Source organism: Aspergillus homomorphus, assembly GCF_003184865.1.
Source record: "Aspergillus homomorphus CBS 101889 unplaced genomic scaffold BO97scaffold_3, whole genome shotgun sequence".
Classification (NCBI taxonomy): Eukaryota; Fungi; Ascomycota; class Eurotiomycetes; order Eurotiales; family Aspergillaceae; genus Aspergillus; species Aspergillus homomorphus.
This window is the reverse complement of record NW_020291889.1, coordinates 461805-475906: the sequence shown is the minus strand read 5'-3', so window position 1 is coordinate 475906 and position 14102 is coordinate 461805. Positions and strand designations below refer to the sequence as shown.

Genomic DNA, 14102 nt, shown 5'->3' with positions numbered 1-14102 from the left:
AAAGCTAGTTCATAAGTAGCTGCTAGCCGAAGTGCTTATACCTAGACACAACTAGCGATCAAATCACTGATCGAATCGGTAAATCACTAATTCTTATGTTTGTACATGCCAAGACGCCTTGTGTGAATACATAAACCCACCAGCACTTTTAGTCCTAGAGCGTCATTCATGCCGAATCGTGACTAGCTAACATGCCAAAAGAAAAGGGCACAAAGGGAAGCAAGAAAATAGGCAAAGAACTGAGATTTTGATAAATGTAGGATCACATTCAAGGTTGACGCTCAGGTCTAAGGTTGATTGAGAAACCAGTTATGTGTAAATTAGAAGAATGCAAATCAAACGAAGAGCCTATTCCCAAACGTTAGAGAACAGATCATCAGCCCCACCAAACCCGCCTGCCGGTTTGGATGGATTGGAAGAATTAGTGCTATTAGAGGTAATAGTGGTCGAGGAGATAGGTGCCGCACTGGTCCAGCCGCCAAAGTCCTCGTCAGCGGCGACCGTTGGAGTCGGCTTCGAAACAGCGGCCGGAGATGTCGGCGCTCCCCAGCCAGCACCAACATCGTTGGCGGTGAGTGTGTCAGGGATCTTCATCATTGAAGCTGTGGATGATGCTGCCGGTGCAGGGGCTGGGGTGCTCCAGGCATTGCCTCCCCACGGGTCAATGCTGGATGGGGGAAGGGCGCTCGCAACAGATGCCGTGGTGGCCGAGAAAGCCGGTTTTGGTGCTGGGGCAGGCGCAGGGGCGGGTGTAAGGTTGAACGCAGATTTCAGTTCTTGTTGAGGATTGGAGGCCGATACTGGAGGCGGTGATGCAGCAGGCTTCGAAGGAGGGGGAGACGAGAAGCCGAGCAAGTCGTTCGAGAATGAAGACGGCGAGGGCTTAGGCTTGGATGGAGCAGCAGAAGCGAAGCTGGTGAATCCCGAATCAAAGCCATGGGACGACAAAGATGCATTCCGAGACTGGGGCTTTGCTGGTGGAAAAGTAGGAGAAGTAAGACTATCGAAAAGGCTACCGCCTCCTCCGGTACCGATGGAAAGAGTTGGTGAAGTAACCTTCGGAGCTGCTGGGGTAGACTTCATGCTGGCGAAGTTTGTGAGATTGGCGAATGGCGAAGGCTTCTCAGCTGGCTTAGTAGGCGGGGGAGAAGTGGTAGAGGGAATGCTCAGCCCGCTGAAAGCATCAGTTAGACCACCAAAGTTGGAAGATGATGCCGACTGGGGCGGCGGGGAAGCCAAATCTCCAAAGGAGGATGTGCGCTCATGTTGCATCGGAGCAGCCGTTGGCTTGGAGTAAAGAGAGAGGATGGATTGCTTCAGGTCAGGTCGAGACATCCCGGTTGAACCAGTAGGGGTGGATGCAGTGCTGGCCGGACGGCTGGTAGGAGCAGGTTGAGTGCTGCCGAAGAAGTCGAGTCCCAGCAACGAATCTCCGGGACGGGCAGCAGGCTTAGCAGCTGGTGCGGATTGGGGCTGCTTGGAAGCCACTCTGGTGGCAGGCTCTGTTGTACTGGGACGTGCGGGGGGAGAAATATCGTCGCCGAAGAGGTCGACGGAAGCTTGAGGTCGATGATGAACCGCAGGCTGACTGGCTGCCGCCACCCGCTGAGATGCAGAGCGCTCGAGTTTAGCCTTTTCTTGGACAACCGCGAGGGGCTGTTACACGCCGAAGTCAGTCACTGGCCTAATATGAGGGGGTGCTCTTGGACCCCTACCACATCATCATCACCATCACTCAAGGTCGAGGGATCGGGCATTGGGCCGTCCATGACCCATCTCTTGGACTCGTACTTAGTTCTGATGAAGTTCTCAATCTTCCTAATGACGTGATGTTCATTTAGAACCGATACAACCGTGGGCGATGAAGGAAAGGTCTTTGCTTACGCTTCTGAGGGGACATGACCGGGCGCCAACTTGGCCTCCCAATATCTTTCAATGACAATTAGCCATTTGTAACACCATGTGGTCCAGATGATAGCGGAGACACGAACTTGTTTGCCCTAGAATTGCCCCATTTCACAACACTCTGAAGTTGCTCATCCGTCCAAGAATCAAGGTCTACGGACTTGACCCGGCTGATATGGGTGCCCATGCCCCGGTGGATGCCCGAGCAACGGATGCAGATGAAGATACCCAGGTTCCATGACGCCCATCGCGGATCTGTAGAATGAATATACGTTAATACTGTCGTCTCCTCCAAGTTGCCCTGCATTGACTGAAACGGTGCACGGAGAAACAGAAAAGCGCCGGGGGATTGCAAAAGTTCCGGAGGTAATCACTTACGCTTGTTGCGCTTGCAATCGGCACACGTCTTATTTTGTTCGAGTTTCAGCAGGCTCTTGATTATCTGCTGGTTCTGAGCAGCCTGAGACGGCGTAGCGCGTCGAGACATCACAGCGGAGGTCGCGATATCAGTGAAGAAGCCGGGAGAAATATTAAGACTCAATAAAGGAGATGAAAGGGGAGTTGAATCAGGGACGTCAATCGGCACCAAGTGGCGGGATGCGGTGGGCCGTTGGCCTGAGGCACAAAGGCGGTGAGTAACCGATGCTGGCTAGCCGCACGTGCCAGATCAGCATTAGATCTGCCCGTTATCACATGACACATGGATCTATAGCGGCTCGCCGCTTCAACATCAGTTTTCCGTGTTCATGTCACTGCAAAGGACAAGAAAAGAAGCCATGGCCATGTATTAGACAATCTATCTTACTAACTTGCTGTTCTATTCCACCAAGGTCAATGGAATGAGCGCCTACTCGACAGCTCGCTGGCACATGGTCTCAGCACCAATAATAGCTATCTCCGCTTGAAATTGAAGCTCTGAGTCACATTGTTCATTCTGGTGTTATCTGATACAATATAGAAAGAGCCCAGTGAAGTCTCAGGCTAATCGAAAAAGCGAGAAAACAATATGCATCGGACAAAATAAAAAAAAAAAACTCTGCTGAGTGATCAACTGAACAGAAGCTCTACTTGGAAAGTCCGATAATCTACTTGCATTCCATGAAGGAAAGTCGACAAGTTCACTAGATACACAGAGAACATCATACAGAAGCAAGAGAAACTCTCTTGTTGAGTCTCAGCTGTGGTAAACTCACTCCAGACTTCCATCACCCACGCACCTCGCCAATGGATATGTATCGCCCAAGCAAGTCGTGACAACCCCCTTAACCCAAGACAGAGTCCCCCCCTCAAGTTTGAAGCTCGCATCAGTAAATGAATCCGCCTGGTAATACTCGAACTGACCGCCCCCAGGTCCGCCGGTAAACACATACCCTCTCTTGCGATGGGTTAATGGGTTACTCACGATCGCTCCCCACTTGTTAGCTGGAATAGTCATAGTGACCGTGCCAGTCACGGTGCTGGTGGCTGTCTCCTGGTAGCTGATACTGGTAGACATGGATAAGAAATCCTTGACGAGGGTGAAGTCGGCGGATGCGCCGGTGGTAATGCTGTTGGCGATTGACTGGCCGGACTGGATGGCCACCGTGGCGGCGGCTTGGTTGGCGTGCACGATGGTCGACATGGCCACGTCCCAGCCGAGGAAGTCCTGATCAGGGAGCGGAATGATCAGTTCTGCGCTGGAACCGCGCTTGGCCATGTTGGGAGAGGATGCGTTGGCTTTGATCAGCTGGGGGAGGGCATTGTCGGATGCTTCTGAAGAGAGAAAGGTGAGACCTTGCAGGTGCGAGGCTAGGTCGGCTTTCTTGACCGTGGTGGTAGAGCCATTGGTGAGGAAAATAACGGCCTCGTCAGGACCACAGAGCGCTGGCTGGGCGGGAATGGCTGTCGCGAAGCATAGTGATGCTGAGAAGAGTGGAAAGAGTGATAGTATCTTCATGGTTGGTACTAAAGCCCAGTTCAGGAAAAGAAACTAGGAAAGGACTGAAATCCGTGGTTCTTGTCGAGAGAGCAAAATTGAGCGATGAAGAGTCGCCGTACTTATACATGCGCGCATCATGTCGACATATAGCTCATGGCTATTGCCGACCTTCACTGGAATTGTAAATAGAGCCAAGAACCACCCTGTCTTCGTCAACCATACAAACAACATGAGTCCAACAGGGAGCCGTTAGCGACGATCAGCACGGCGATTTCCTCCGAAGAAGCGCCGAAGGAACCAAGGATCGACGAGTGTCGGATGCGAAAGATAGATTGAGTATACCATCAGACACTGTATGATCCCACACGAACCGCTCCCGGGCCCACCTGGCGAACCTAAATAGATGAGTTTGTTTCTCCGCCGTTGCCTCAGCCCAGGGGCATCGGGCGAAATTGTTCCCCAGTGTTGCAGCGAAGGGATCGGCCGTCTTGGCTCAGGATGAGACAGCAGATCCATGTATACCTAGCCCCAGGTCGGGCAACGGGAGAGTGAGACTTGATCTATCAACAGAGCAGGATGAGAATCAAGTCCCCCGTTTTCTGTCACGGGATTATGTTCCTGGATATTGTGATCATCGTCGTCGTCAGTCAGGAAGCCCTTGGCGAATAGCCTCACCACGGAGATGCGTGGTCTATCTAGTGGTTGTGATGCAATCGGCAGAAGAGTAAGGGAGCAGCCGACCATGGCAAGGAGTCAAGACTGAGATGAATAGGAGGGACCAATGGATTAGTGCCAACGGCCAGAGTGACCATATATTGGAGGGCATCCTATACCAGTTGCAAGGTGTCACAGGGAAATCAGCTTCAATATACTGTTCTATCTCCCCGTCACTCCCCTTCGTCTCGATACAAGTGACCCAACTTCGAAAGAAACAATGAAGCATTTCATGACTCTGATCGTGGCTACCTTGGCTACTGGGTAAGAATGTTCGTACCGTCAGTTCTTTCCAAACAACCCTTACTGATTTCAACAAGAGCCATGGCCGATCTCCACTACACAGGACTCTGCTACGACTCCCCCGGTCACGATGTGGTAAGTCAAACACGCCTACCTCCAAGCAACACCGTCTAACCAGGAATGCACACGATAGAAAGTCTTCAACAAAGCCGCCACGGAAAAGGCCTGCACATCGTACAAGAACCGCAACACCGGCAGCAAGCAATGGGACCAATGCCCAGACTGTACCCTCGAGAACGATCAAAGCCTGCTATACTACTGCAAATCCGCAGGCCAGCACATTGGGGGCGATGAACTGTCCTACTACTGCGGTCAAGCCGGAGCAGCGGGTAGTCTGGCCTGGTGAGATGGACACTGTCTTTTTTCTTGAACTGTATACAGAACTCTACAACTGTAACTACCTGCCCAATATATGATACACACCACTATACATCATAACAGACCAAAGACATCGTAGCAAAAACACCCCACCCCACGACCCCAACAATGCAGAACAGATCACCAACCCCTCTGAACTCCCCCATTTCAAGAACTATTTCCCCTCCTCCCCCTCAACAAACCTCAAACTAACACTATTAACACAATGCCTCTCATCCGTCGGCGTGGGATACCCCTCCCCTTTGAAGACATGCCCCAAATGGCCGCCGCAGTTACTGCACACGATCTCCGTGCGCTGCATGCCAAAGGAACTGTCCGTATGCCTCGTCACAGCCCCCGGCAGGGAATCGAAGTATGCGGGCCACCCGCACCCGGACTTGAACTTGTGGGTCGCCTTGTAGAGCGGCGCGTTGCAGCCCGCGCAGGTGTAGACGCCCTGCTCCGCGAAGTGCTGGTCGTATTCACCTGTCCCGGGCCGTTCGGTGCCCTTTTCGCGGAGGATGCGGAATTGTTCTGTTGATTTTGTTTGTTAGTGATTTTTCTGACCGTGTTTGGGGGAAAAAGATAACTAGAACGGAGTGGGGTTAGGGAGAGAATCAGGTCTGACCTGGGCTAAGGACGGCGCGCCAGGCATCGTCGCTGCGTTGGTCGGGGTAGGACATGTTGGCGCTGTGGTTGGATTTGCTGCTGGTTCCGAAGAAAGAGCTGAGGAAGGGGATAGCGGGGGCAGCTTGGAGGGTTCGTCGGACTCCAGTGATGGGGAGGGGAAGCGATCGAGAAGACGCAAAGGAGGGAGAAGCCCGGGTGCGGAGGAGGGGTATGTTGAGGTTGGTGCGGAGGAGGGTGGCCAAGCGCTGGAATCGCATCAGGATTGTGGTGGATGATGCGATGGGGATGCAGGGGCAATGCTGTCTTTTGTTTGCTTCGCTGTCTCTTATGACTGGGAAAAGTATTTGTAAAGAAGATAGGTGAAAAGAAGCTATCGTTGATAAATGTTCGCCGCCGTCTCCAATTTGCCGCAGCTTTTACGTCATCCGTGCGGAAGCTCTGTGGAGTAATCAATCAGTCAACATGACAGACATTCACTAGTAAAATTGATGTTGGAGCTGATTGTTGGCAAAATACATAATCGCTTTTTGCCATGTAGATTAGACATGTTCTATGTCCTCCGCAAGATCATATGTCCTTCTAACCCAGACTCTAAGTCGAACACCAGAAAATTCGCCGATAACGCCTTCCGTGCTCCAGATCCAAGCACCAGTAGATAAAACGCCCCAGGGTATCTTCGCAATGCCCAAAACATAGCAATCCCAGAAGATAAGCTGTCAACGTCGTCTCATGGCCCCGACGACCGTGAGTGAGCCCTCGCCGACCTCCACTTTCCAGCCGTCCCGAATCAGCATCTTGCCAACAGCTGGACCCAAGCGGGAGGTCTTATCATGACTGTGTATGCCCTTTCCGGTGACGATATGCAACCCTCCTTGAGTCCTGTCGAAACTTGAGCCCCCCATGTGTTTAGTGTCACCCAGCGAATCCCACCAAGCATAAACTCGTTCGCGACTGATACGGACCGCATCCTGAACAGAGACCCCGTGAAGGTCGAGCCTAGTCGGCGTGGACTGCTGATCGACGAGAGCGTCTGCTGCGGCTGCGGCATTACGCCTCGCGTGTTCAAGATGATCACGACCGACAGAAGAATAGTACGCAGCGGCTCCTCCCATCAGCCGATCAGACTTGCCACGTCTATATGCGGTTGACGCTTTGGAGAATGCCTCAGCTCCTGCAGAGAAATGAACGTTGGCTGTACTTCTCACATTTTCCAAATTATGAGCATAACGCGGTCCGATGAGGCGGGGTTCAGCCTCATCATCCTCTTCGTCCAGGGAAGGAGGAAACGCCGTGATTTTAATCATCTCAGACGCAGGGCGCTGTTGCATTTCCGGAGCCTTCAACATGACCTCAGCAAGCTCCTTAGCTGCAGAGGGGATCTGCCGGGTGATACTGAGTAGTCCCGCGGATGTTTCCAGCGAAACCATAGGAAAGTGCTGTGTTAGCTCAGAAACCTGAGCAGCCATAAGCCCATCGTTCTGAATAGACTCTTTGTCCGCGGGAGCGTGTGCATTCGCGAGAGCCCGGATAGTAACCGGTAGCGAAGCCCCATTGGCATGGTAGGCCGATCGAATCTTTTCCTTTGGGAGGACCGCCGACGTCAACGAGAAGATAAAATTGACATCCTTCTCCGCGATAGCCCAGATATTCGAAGCCACCGAAACGGGTTCGACACAATTGGATGAGCGGGCGAATTGATCTCGTGCAAGAGCCTTTCCCTTGGGCTTGCGCCGGCGGCCCTTCTTTTTGAGCAGGTCGGCATCCTGGAATCCGTCGACGCCTTTCGGGACTGCAACTGTGAGGCCATCCTCACCGGGAATCTTCTCATTGAAAAAGACATAGTTCAAGAGCTCATCCATAGCACGATCGACATCCCCACGGGACTTCTGCAAGGTGTGCTGGATGGTAAAGCGGTCTGCGGACCGGAACATCTCCGCCAGGTAATCAATCTTGTCCTCGTTAGTCGCCCCGTGGAGTGCGAGTGTTCCGTCCGAGCGGACGATATAAGAGACATGATTCTTCCGCCCGTTAGCGCCAGCCTCCTCGAGGTTGAAACCAGACACGCCGGAAGTCAAGCTGGTCAGGTCGGTTTCGCGCGAGGGCATCGTATCGCTGCGCGATAGCGTGCGCTCGCACTCTGCGTCGACGCCATTGTGCTCGGGGCTTTGTCCGCTGGTTCCCGAGGGGTCGAATGGCAGATCCTCCTGCTCCCAAGCGGACAGCCTGAGTGCATCAAGCGTCTCGCGGAGTTGCTGGATTTGAGTTTGATCAGAAAGATCAAAGTCCAGTGCGATCGCCGTAAGCAAAGCTGGGTCCAGCGGCGGGCAGTATGTCTTCTCAAGCTCCTGAACAACAACCACTCAATCATTAGCTGTATGCACGACGAACATCGTCATCACAAGTGAGGACGCGGGGCGAACAGGTGGGTGCGTGTTTCGGCGGTGGTTTTACCTGTAAAGGGCTATCGCTTTGGTCTGTCATGTTTGTCAATGCTCAGACGCGAACGGGCTTCCGTGAGTTTCTTTCACCGATACATTTGTTCATGTGCGCAGATCTAGAATCTCCTAGTAGATTAGATAGCAAATAAAGATTCCGACTGTGTGTTGAGGGGCACCCGGAGATGGATGACATAATCAGTCTGACATCATGAGTCTTTCCGCCTCCGTTGCTATGCTGTGTTACTTGGTACACTGGGAATCACGTGCGAATAGCCGAGGTTATCGCGGAAAAGCTTTGAAATGCATGAAAATATGACCATACACGATTGATGCGAGTTCTTTACTAATACAAAGGCATGGATGCGCGCCGAGTGTCAAGGAGGCACGTCCCAGAATAGAAATGAACGAATTCAAGCTTGAGGGGCTGGAAGCGACAACAACGCAAGAGGAGTCTTTCAAACAGTATGTGCAATTTAAGGACTCCGAGTGGAGAAATCTGATATAGTCTAATTATCATTATAGCATGTATTTTTCAGCTTATTTGTACTTGGCCATGAATTCAGAATGGAATTTCACAATCCGCTGAGCCCAGTCTGTTCCAGGAGCCAAGAAAGTCGTGCGAAAGTGTAGAGTGTTCTCCTTCTGACCGAACCCAGAACCTGGCACCACACAGATACCAGTGGCATCGAGCAGTTGCAGGCAGTAGAATTCGTCTGCAGCCCGGTTCTCTGCAGCGGCGGCCTCGATGGCCTTAGCCGGAAGGTTGATAGTAGGGAAAAGGTACATAGCACCCTGTGAATAAGAAGTTAGATGAGGTCGTAATCTGCGAATTGGTTTGCAAGCGCTTACCTGGGGTTCTTGGCACTCGACGCCCTCCATCTTCTGGAAGGCTTCGTAGAGAGCCAAGGCACGGCTTCTCAGGCCATCCTTGATGCCGTTGTATTCCTTTCGGTACAGCTCGTAACTAGGCTCTCCCTCCGTAGGAGGGTTCACCATCAATTCAACCAGACACTGGCCGATGACTGGCGGGCAAAGCATGATGCTGACATATTTGTAAATCTGGGCGGCGACCTCGGGGTCAAAACCCACGAGCTCAAAGTAGCCACCGCGGTGACCGCACTCGCCAACCATGCCCTTAGAGACACTGTGTAGGGAGGCCAACTCCACGTTGTCGTACTTGCCAGGTACCTCCTGCTGCAGCTGACGAAGTCTCTTCTTGAATGAGATGAACTCGCCCGAGAAAACGTTCGTCTGATATACCTCATCGGCGATGACCACCAATCTCTCTTCAGCTGCGATTTCGAGGACGCTCTTGATGTCTTCAGCACTGAGAGAAGCGCCGGTTGGGTTACCGGGGTTGATGACAACAATGGCACGGACGTCAGTGCCAGCAGCCTTGGCCTTAGACAGGTTCTCTTTGATGGCGTCCACATCAGTGCCCCAAGCCTTGTGCTCATCCAAAAGATAGGGGACACACTGTGCGTCGAGGAGAGACAGAGTGGCCGTGTACAGGGGGTACTGAGGAATCGGGACGAGGACTCCAGCAGAAGGACCATCACAAATGACGTTCAGGAGCGTGCTCACACCCGATGAAGCACCGGCGGTCAAAAAGAGATCCTGGGGGTTAGCCGGGAACCCGTCACGTTGCTCGATGAACTTGGCCACACTGTCTCGAATGACAGGTGCACCCTGACTGTGACTGTAAGCACCGACGCTCTGAACGTCCGCAAGGAGCACCTTGGTCCGGTCGATGACGTCCTGTGGGTAGCCAAAGTTGGTCCGAAGAGATTCCGGGTTTTCCAGCAACAAGGGGTTCTCGAGAAGACTCAGGACCTGACGGAAGAAGCTGATGGGTTTCTGGTCCAGCTGCTGCGGGTTACCGATGTTGGCGAAGATGACGCTGTCGAAGGGCAACGACTTGTCCCCTTGAGCCAGTCTCACACGGTATTCCTCCGCCTTGGTAGCAATTTCACCACGGACGGCATATTTGGCAGCCTTGACGTTGGGGTTGATGTTGTCTAAGGTCAAACGACAGGAGGCAACCGCGGTTAGAGTGCGTCTGGTGGTATGGGCCAATGTCGTTTGGCTCTGCATAGTCGAGTCTGTGATGTAGGTAGGGCCTGATTAGCAACGATGGGTTGGAAGTTGGACAATATTCAGGAAAAAAAGGGGGTCGTCCGCCGGGGATGATATAGTCATCCATTGGTGTCTGGGGAAGCCACCCCGAGCATATGCACCACGGAGTCATACATGTCACGGGATGCGCAAGACGTGGGCGACTGACAAGCCCAGAGATCGGGAGGCAGTTGTCAGGGTGCGTGTGAGGGGAATATCGCGCAGTAGTCACCGCCGAACATGTCCAATAATAGGGGCTGCGGGCGAACCACCGGAGGCCCGAACGGAACTTGGAAGGCAAACAATGAACCTGGGAAAGCACAGCGTCGACTCACCCGGGGAGACTCTGGGGATTCCCGCGGCTAGGCTTACCCGCGAGGAGAAATGGCGCGGGGCATGCTGATGATGGCACGACAGCCATGCACCACTCGGCCGGGAAACTGAGCATCGCAACGGAGATGCCCGCAGGTGCGACGCGAGCTTAAGTTGCCAGGCCATGATATGATCTCAATTCACGGCACAATTCGACCAATTGTACTGTGTATGCTCCACCGATGCTCGGGGAAACTCGTAATGGGCTGCGGGGAAGACTCAGGGCCGAGCTTGAGTCCAGAAGAAGATGCAGTCTGCGCTGACTGACTGACTCCTGATTGCCGGTAAACACTCAAAAATTCCCTTCCAACAACAACTTGGGGATTCACGACCTCAAGGAAGAAAAAAATGGCGGGAAACTCCCCTGGGCGGTGAAAGTCGCGGAGTCCATGATCACGATGAGTCAGCTACCTTATCTTGGATTCCATCCCGGTGGTGGAATTCTAATCAGAATACCAGATAGGGAAACGAGGAATGTCAGAAATGTGACAATGGATGGGTAGAAAGTTCTGATTCACTCGGCCTTTGAGGATGTTGAAAAGTGCGGACAGGCACGTAGGGGCTGAACGACGTTAGTGTCACGGTCTGACATCAGGGACAGCGAATCCCTGGTCAAGAAATTGATTGACTACTGAATCATCCCACACTCGCGTCCACCGGAGCTTCCCGACCGTCGGCAAAATCTCCGAGACGATAAGAGTATAGGGCAGAGGAAGGATCTACTGTTCGTCCCTGGCTTAATCGTACGTTCTCAAGTTGGACTGTCATTCGCTTGTTCGAAAACTGATCTCGTTGAGGTGTCTCAGATCCAGCCATCGGGGATGCAGACTGATTGAGTGTGGCTCCTGTTCGAACTTCGACGCATGGGGTTGTTCTCGAAGTCTGCCGACGCAGTCATGGTGGGTACCACCAGTACCACAAGCCATATGTGGACCGGGGAAGCCACATTGAATAGCTATCATCGCATCTGTTATGTCTGCCTCAAAAAAGGTTGACCGATCGTTATTCCAGTTCGAGGTCATGTTGTCTTATGTCATTAAAATTATGATACACCAGCCTCGCTTGCTCCGGCTCTAGCATGGACCAATAGTCAACTCGGTAAGAAGAGAGGATATAAATGAATCACTGGAACCTCTCATCTACATAGTCATGAACCACGTGGCGATAACATCAGGCCATATCTACCATCTAACTGCGTTCACTTCCCCTCAACCGCACGGCTTGACCGTACTTCTGCAACTTCGTGATCAGAGCATCACCGTGCTTGACCACATCCGCGTACTGTTTGTTCTTGTCATCCGGTCGGTTCGTTTCAATAATGCCGTTGACCCGGTCAATAGTACATGCGATGCGGTTGCTCGCGATGAACTTGGCGAGGTCACTACAATCACCGATTAGCGTTGCGTAGTCGAGAATAATCGCTGGAATGCTTACCGATCCAAGAAGTCTACCGTCACGCCGAAGTCGTTCGCCATGCTGTTCAGGCCCACTACGCGGTAGCTCTGGAGGAGTTGTTGGTATGCACGCAGTCTCATCTCTCGCACAAACCACGCGCGGTGTTCATACAGATAGCGATCCTGAGTGAGGAAATTATCTTCCACGGCCGCCAAGGACACAAAGAATGACCGGTAGTTGCCGGTGTACAGACTGTCAACCAGGTGAGCAAGAGGCGTGAAGTCAACTGGGGTCTCAGCCTCGGCTTGGGCCCCAGAACCGCCGCCCAGAGCGGTCAAATTGACCACAGTCGTAGCGTTACCCGGCGTGACCCGTGAAACAGAAGCATCTTTCATCTCCTCATCTTGAGCGCCGGGTCCAGCTGAAGTTTCGCCGGTCAGGGCAGCCAGACGATCCTCGCCAGATCCAAGAATAGCCTTGATCTCAGGTGCGTCCACAACCTTAGCTTTGAAGTCAACTCGCTTTAGAGACAGAGAACCAGCCAAAACCGAGTATATGACAAGAGCGGAGTAGCTGCACAATTCATAGCTTGTGAATGTAGACAGACTGTCGAGCAGCAGAGGCGCAGCATCGTTGTAGGAACGGATGGTGAGAAGGTGTAGACCCTTGTATGCCTTCAAGCGATTCCGGCGGTCCCAGTCACCGCCGCTCTCGATGAGAGTGTTGGCTCTTTCGATGTTCTTCTTGACAGACAAAGCATCTCCGAAGAAGAGGCCGATCCGAATCATAGCGAGCATCAGATCGATCTTGGTACCGAGGAACGTCGTCTTCTCGAGGAGGGTTTCGTGAGACTCAATAGCTTTGTCCTACATGGACGCACATCAGCATTACATCTCAATCAAGAGCAATAGCTACTCCGTCAGTGTCAGAGACGCACCTTATCTCCCACCCGTGCCCAGAATTCGGCACGTTTTCCCCGAGCGGCAAGCACCTCGGTCTCACCGGCTGCTTCTTCCGCCTCGTCCTCTTCCTTCTGGAACCCCTCCAGCTCCTTCCGGTTGTCTTCGACCAGGGACTGGTATAGGGACTCGTCCCAGGGGAAGTCGATTTTGTGAGATGACTTCCGCGAGGCCAACAGGTTCGACGTGATCGCGGACTTAGATGAGTGTTGCGCAACACCCTCGCCAGAGTGGTTCAGAATTCCTTCGATGGGATGAGCAAGGTGACGGTAGAAAGGAGCCATTTTGTTCTCTTTGATGACATCTTGGATCTTCTTCAGTGAAGTCTGTCGCACTGTTTGGGGACATGCTGCGTTGGAGAGGTTGAAGACATGTTGGGCGAGTGTGAGATCGGGGTACTTTATGTACTGCGGATCGGACCCCATACTGGCGATAGAAGTATAGATGAGAGATCAAATATGGTATAAAGTGGCAGTAAGCGGATGATAAGGTAGATTGGAGAGGTCGATGTGTTCGTGGCCGACGGAATCTGTTGACAGGATGATGGACGAAGGCGGATACATCACCGATGGAGCGTAGCTGACCCGAGCTCAGCTGGAGAAAGTATTCTTCCGGTGCCGACACCGCTCTCCATCATCTGCCAGGGCGATACATCCTAATGGTGTTGATGTCCTGAATTATTATCTCGACAGATTCAACAAGCATCCTTCCCAATGATCATTTTGAACTACATCAGCCTATTATGATAGCGACGGTCTATCTTTTTTTTCCTAGTTCACAAAGCCATGCTGAACGGGCAATGCCTTTGGATAATCAAGCACACGGAGCATAAGCACAAGATGATGAATCAAATCGTGACGGCTAACATGAAAGCTCATCGCAGAAGTGTTTATTCATGACGAACATTGTTCGCTTGCAGATCCCATTGTTCTTGACATGCATCTCATTCTCCATGGGTCCCAGGCCCCGACTTTCAGTCAATGCTGTGCCGTAATT

At 52.4% G+C, this 14102-nt stretch overlaps 8 protein-coding genes across 8 annotated transcripts; 1 reads left to right on the top strand and 7 right to left on the bottom strand.

Moving 5' to 3' along the window:
* Positions 1–17: 17 nt before the first annotated feature.
* Positions 18–2454, bottom strand: BO97DRAFT_361165 (stromal membrane-associated protein). The gene is made up of 5 exons (XM_025692398.1): positions 2284–2454; positions 1992–2160; positions 1885–1929; positions 1716–1818; positions 18–1656 (listed from the first exon to the last, which is right to left on the bottom strand). The coding sequence occupies exons 1-5, from the start codon at positions 2390–2392 to the stop codon at positions 349–351; spliced, it is 1734 nt and encodes a 577-aa protein (XP_025555518.1). The 5' UTR covers positions 2393–2454; the 3' UTR covers positions 18–348.
* A 631-nt stretch (positions 2455–3085) lies between these two features.
* Positions 3086–3957, bottom strand: BO97DRAFT_131764 (uncharacterized protein). The gene has a single exon (XM_025690052.1). The coding sequence runs from the start codon at positions 3839–3841 to the stop codon at positions 3095–3097; it is 747 nt and encodes a 248-aa protein (XP_025555517.1). The 5' UTR covers positions 3842–3957; the 3' UTR covers positions 3086–3094.
* On the bottom strand, positions 3958–4435 carry BO97DRAFT_131765 (uncharacterized protein). The gene has a single exon (XM_025690053.1). It carries the CDS (start codon positions 4337–4339, stop codon positions 4073–4075), a length of 267 nt encoding a protein of 88 aa, XP_025555516.1. The 5' UTR covers positions 4340–4435; the 3' UTR covers positions 3958–4072.
* A 322-nt stretch (positions 4436–4757) lies between these two features.
* On the top strand, positions 4758–5186 carry BO97DRAFT_420667 (uncharacterized protein; the record flags this gene model as incomplete). Its single annotated transcript, XM_025696673.1, has 3 exons — positions 4758–4801; positions 4858–4915; positions 4974–5186. 3 exons carry the CDS (start codon positions 4758–4760, stop codon positions 5184–5186), a joined length of 315 nt encoding a protein of 104 aa, XP_025555515.1.
* Positions 5187–5372: 186 nt separating this feature from the next.
* Positions 5373–5880, bottom strand: BO97DRAFT_336516 (peptide-methionine (R)-S-oxide reductase; the record flags this gene model as incomplete). The annotated part of the gene is made up of 2 exons (XM_025691461.1): positions 5373–5731; positions 5826–5880. 2 exons carry the CDS (start codon positions 5878–5880, stop codon positions 5373–5375), a joined length of 414 nt encoding a protein of 137 aa, XP_025555514.1.
* A 437-nt stretch (positions 5881–6317) lies between these two features.
* On the bottom strand, positions 6318–8372 carry BO97DRAFT_361161 (Smr domain protein). The gene is made up of 2 exons (XM_025692397.1): positions 8279–8372; positions 6318–8172 (listed from the first exon to the last, which is right to left on the bottom strand). Exons 1-2 carry the CDS (start codon positions 8306–8308, stop codon positions 6544–6546), a joined length of 1659 nt encoding a protein of 552 aa, XP_025555513.1. The 5' UTR covers positions 8309–8372; the 3' UTR covers positions 6318–6543.
* Positions 8373–8588: 216 nt separating this feature from the next.
* Positions 8589–11315, bottom strand: BO97DRAFT_402775 (putative alanine aminotransferase). The gene is made up of 3 exons (XM_025694586.1): positions 10716–11315; positions 9115–10367; positions 8589–9057 (listed from the first exon to the last, which is right to left on the bottom strand). The coding sequence occupies exons 1-3, from the start codon at positions 10876–10878 to the stop codon at positions 8803–8805; spliced, it is 1671 nt and encodes a 556-aa protein (XP_025555512.1). The 5' UTR covers positions 10879–11315; the 3' UTR covers positions 8589–8802.
* Positions 11316–11745: 430 nt separating this feature from the next.
* On the bottom strand, positions 11746–13644 carry BO97DRAFT_467717 (proteasome regulatory particle lid subunit RPN7). The gene is made up of 3 exons (XM_025699676.1): positions 13085–13644; positions 12187–13013; positions 11746–12133 (listed from the first exon to the last, which is right to left on the bottom strand). Exons 1-3 carry the CDS (start codon positions 13529–13531, stop codon positions 11941–11943), a joined length of 1467 nt encoding a protein of 488 aa, XP_025555511.1. The 5' UTR covers positions 13532–13644; the 3' UTR covers positions 11746–11940.
* Between the last annotated feature and the right edge of the window lie 458 nt (positions 13645–14102).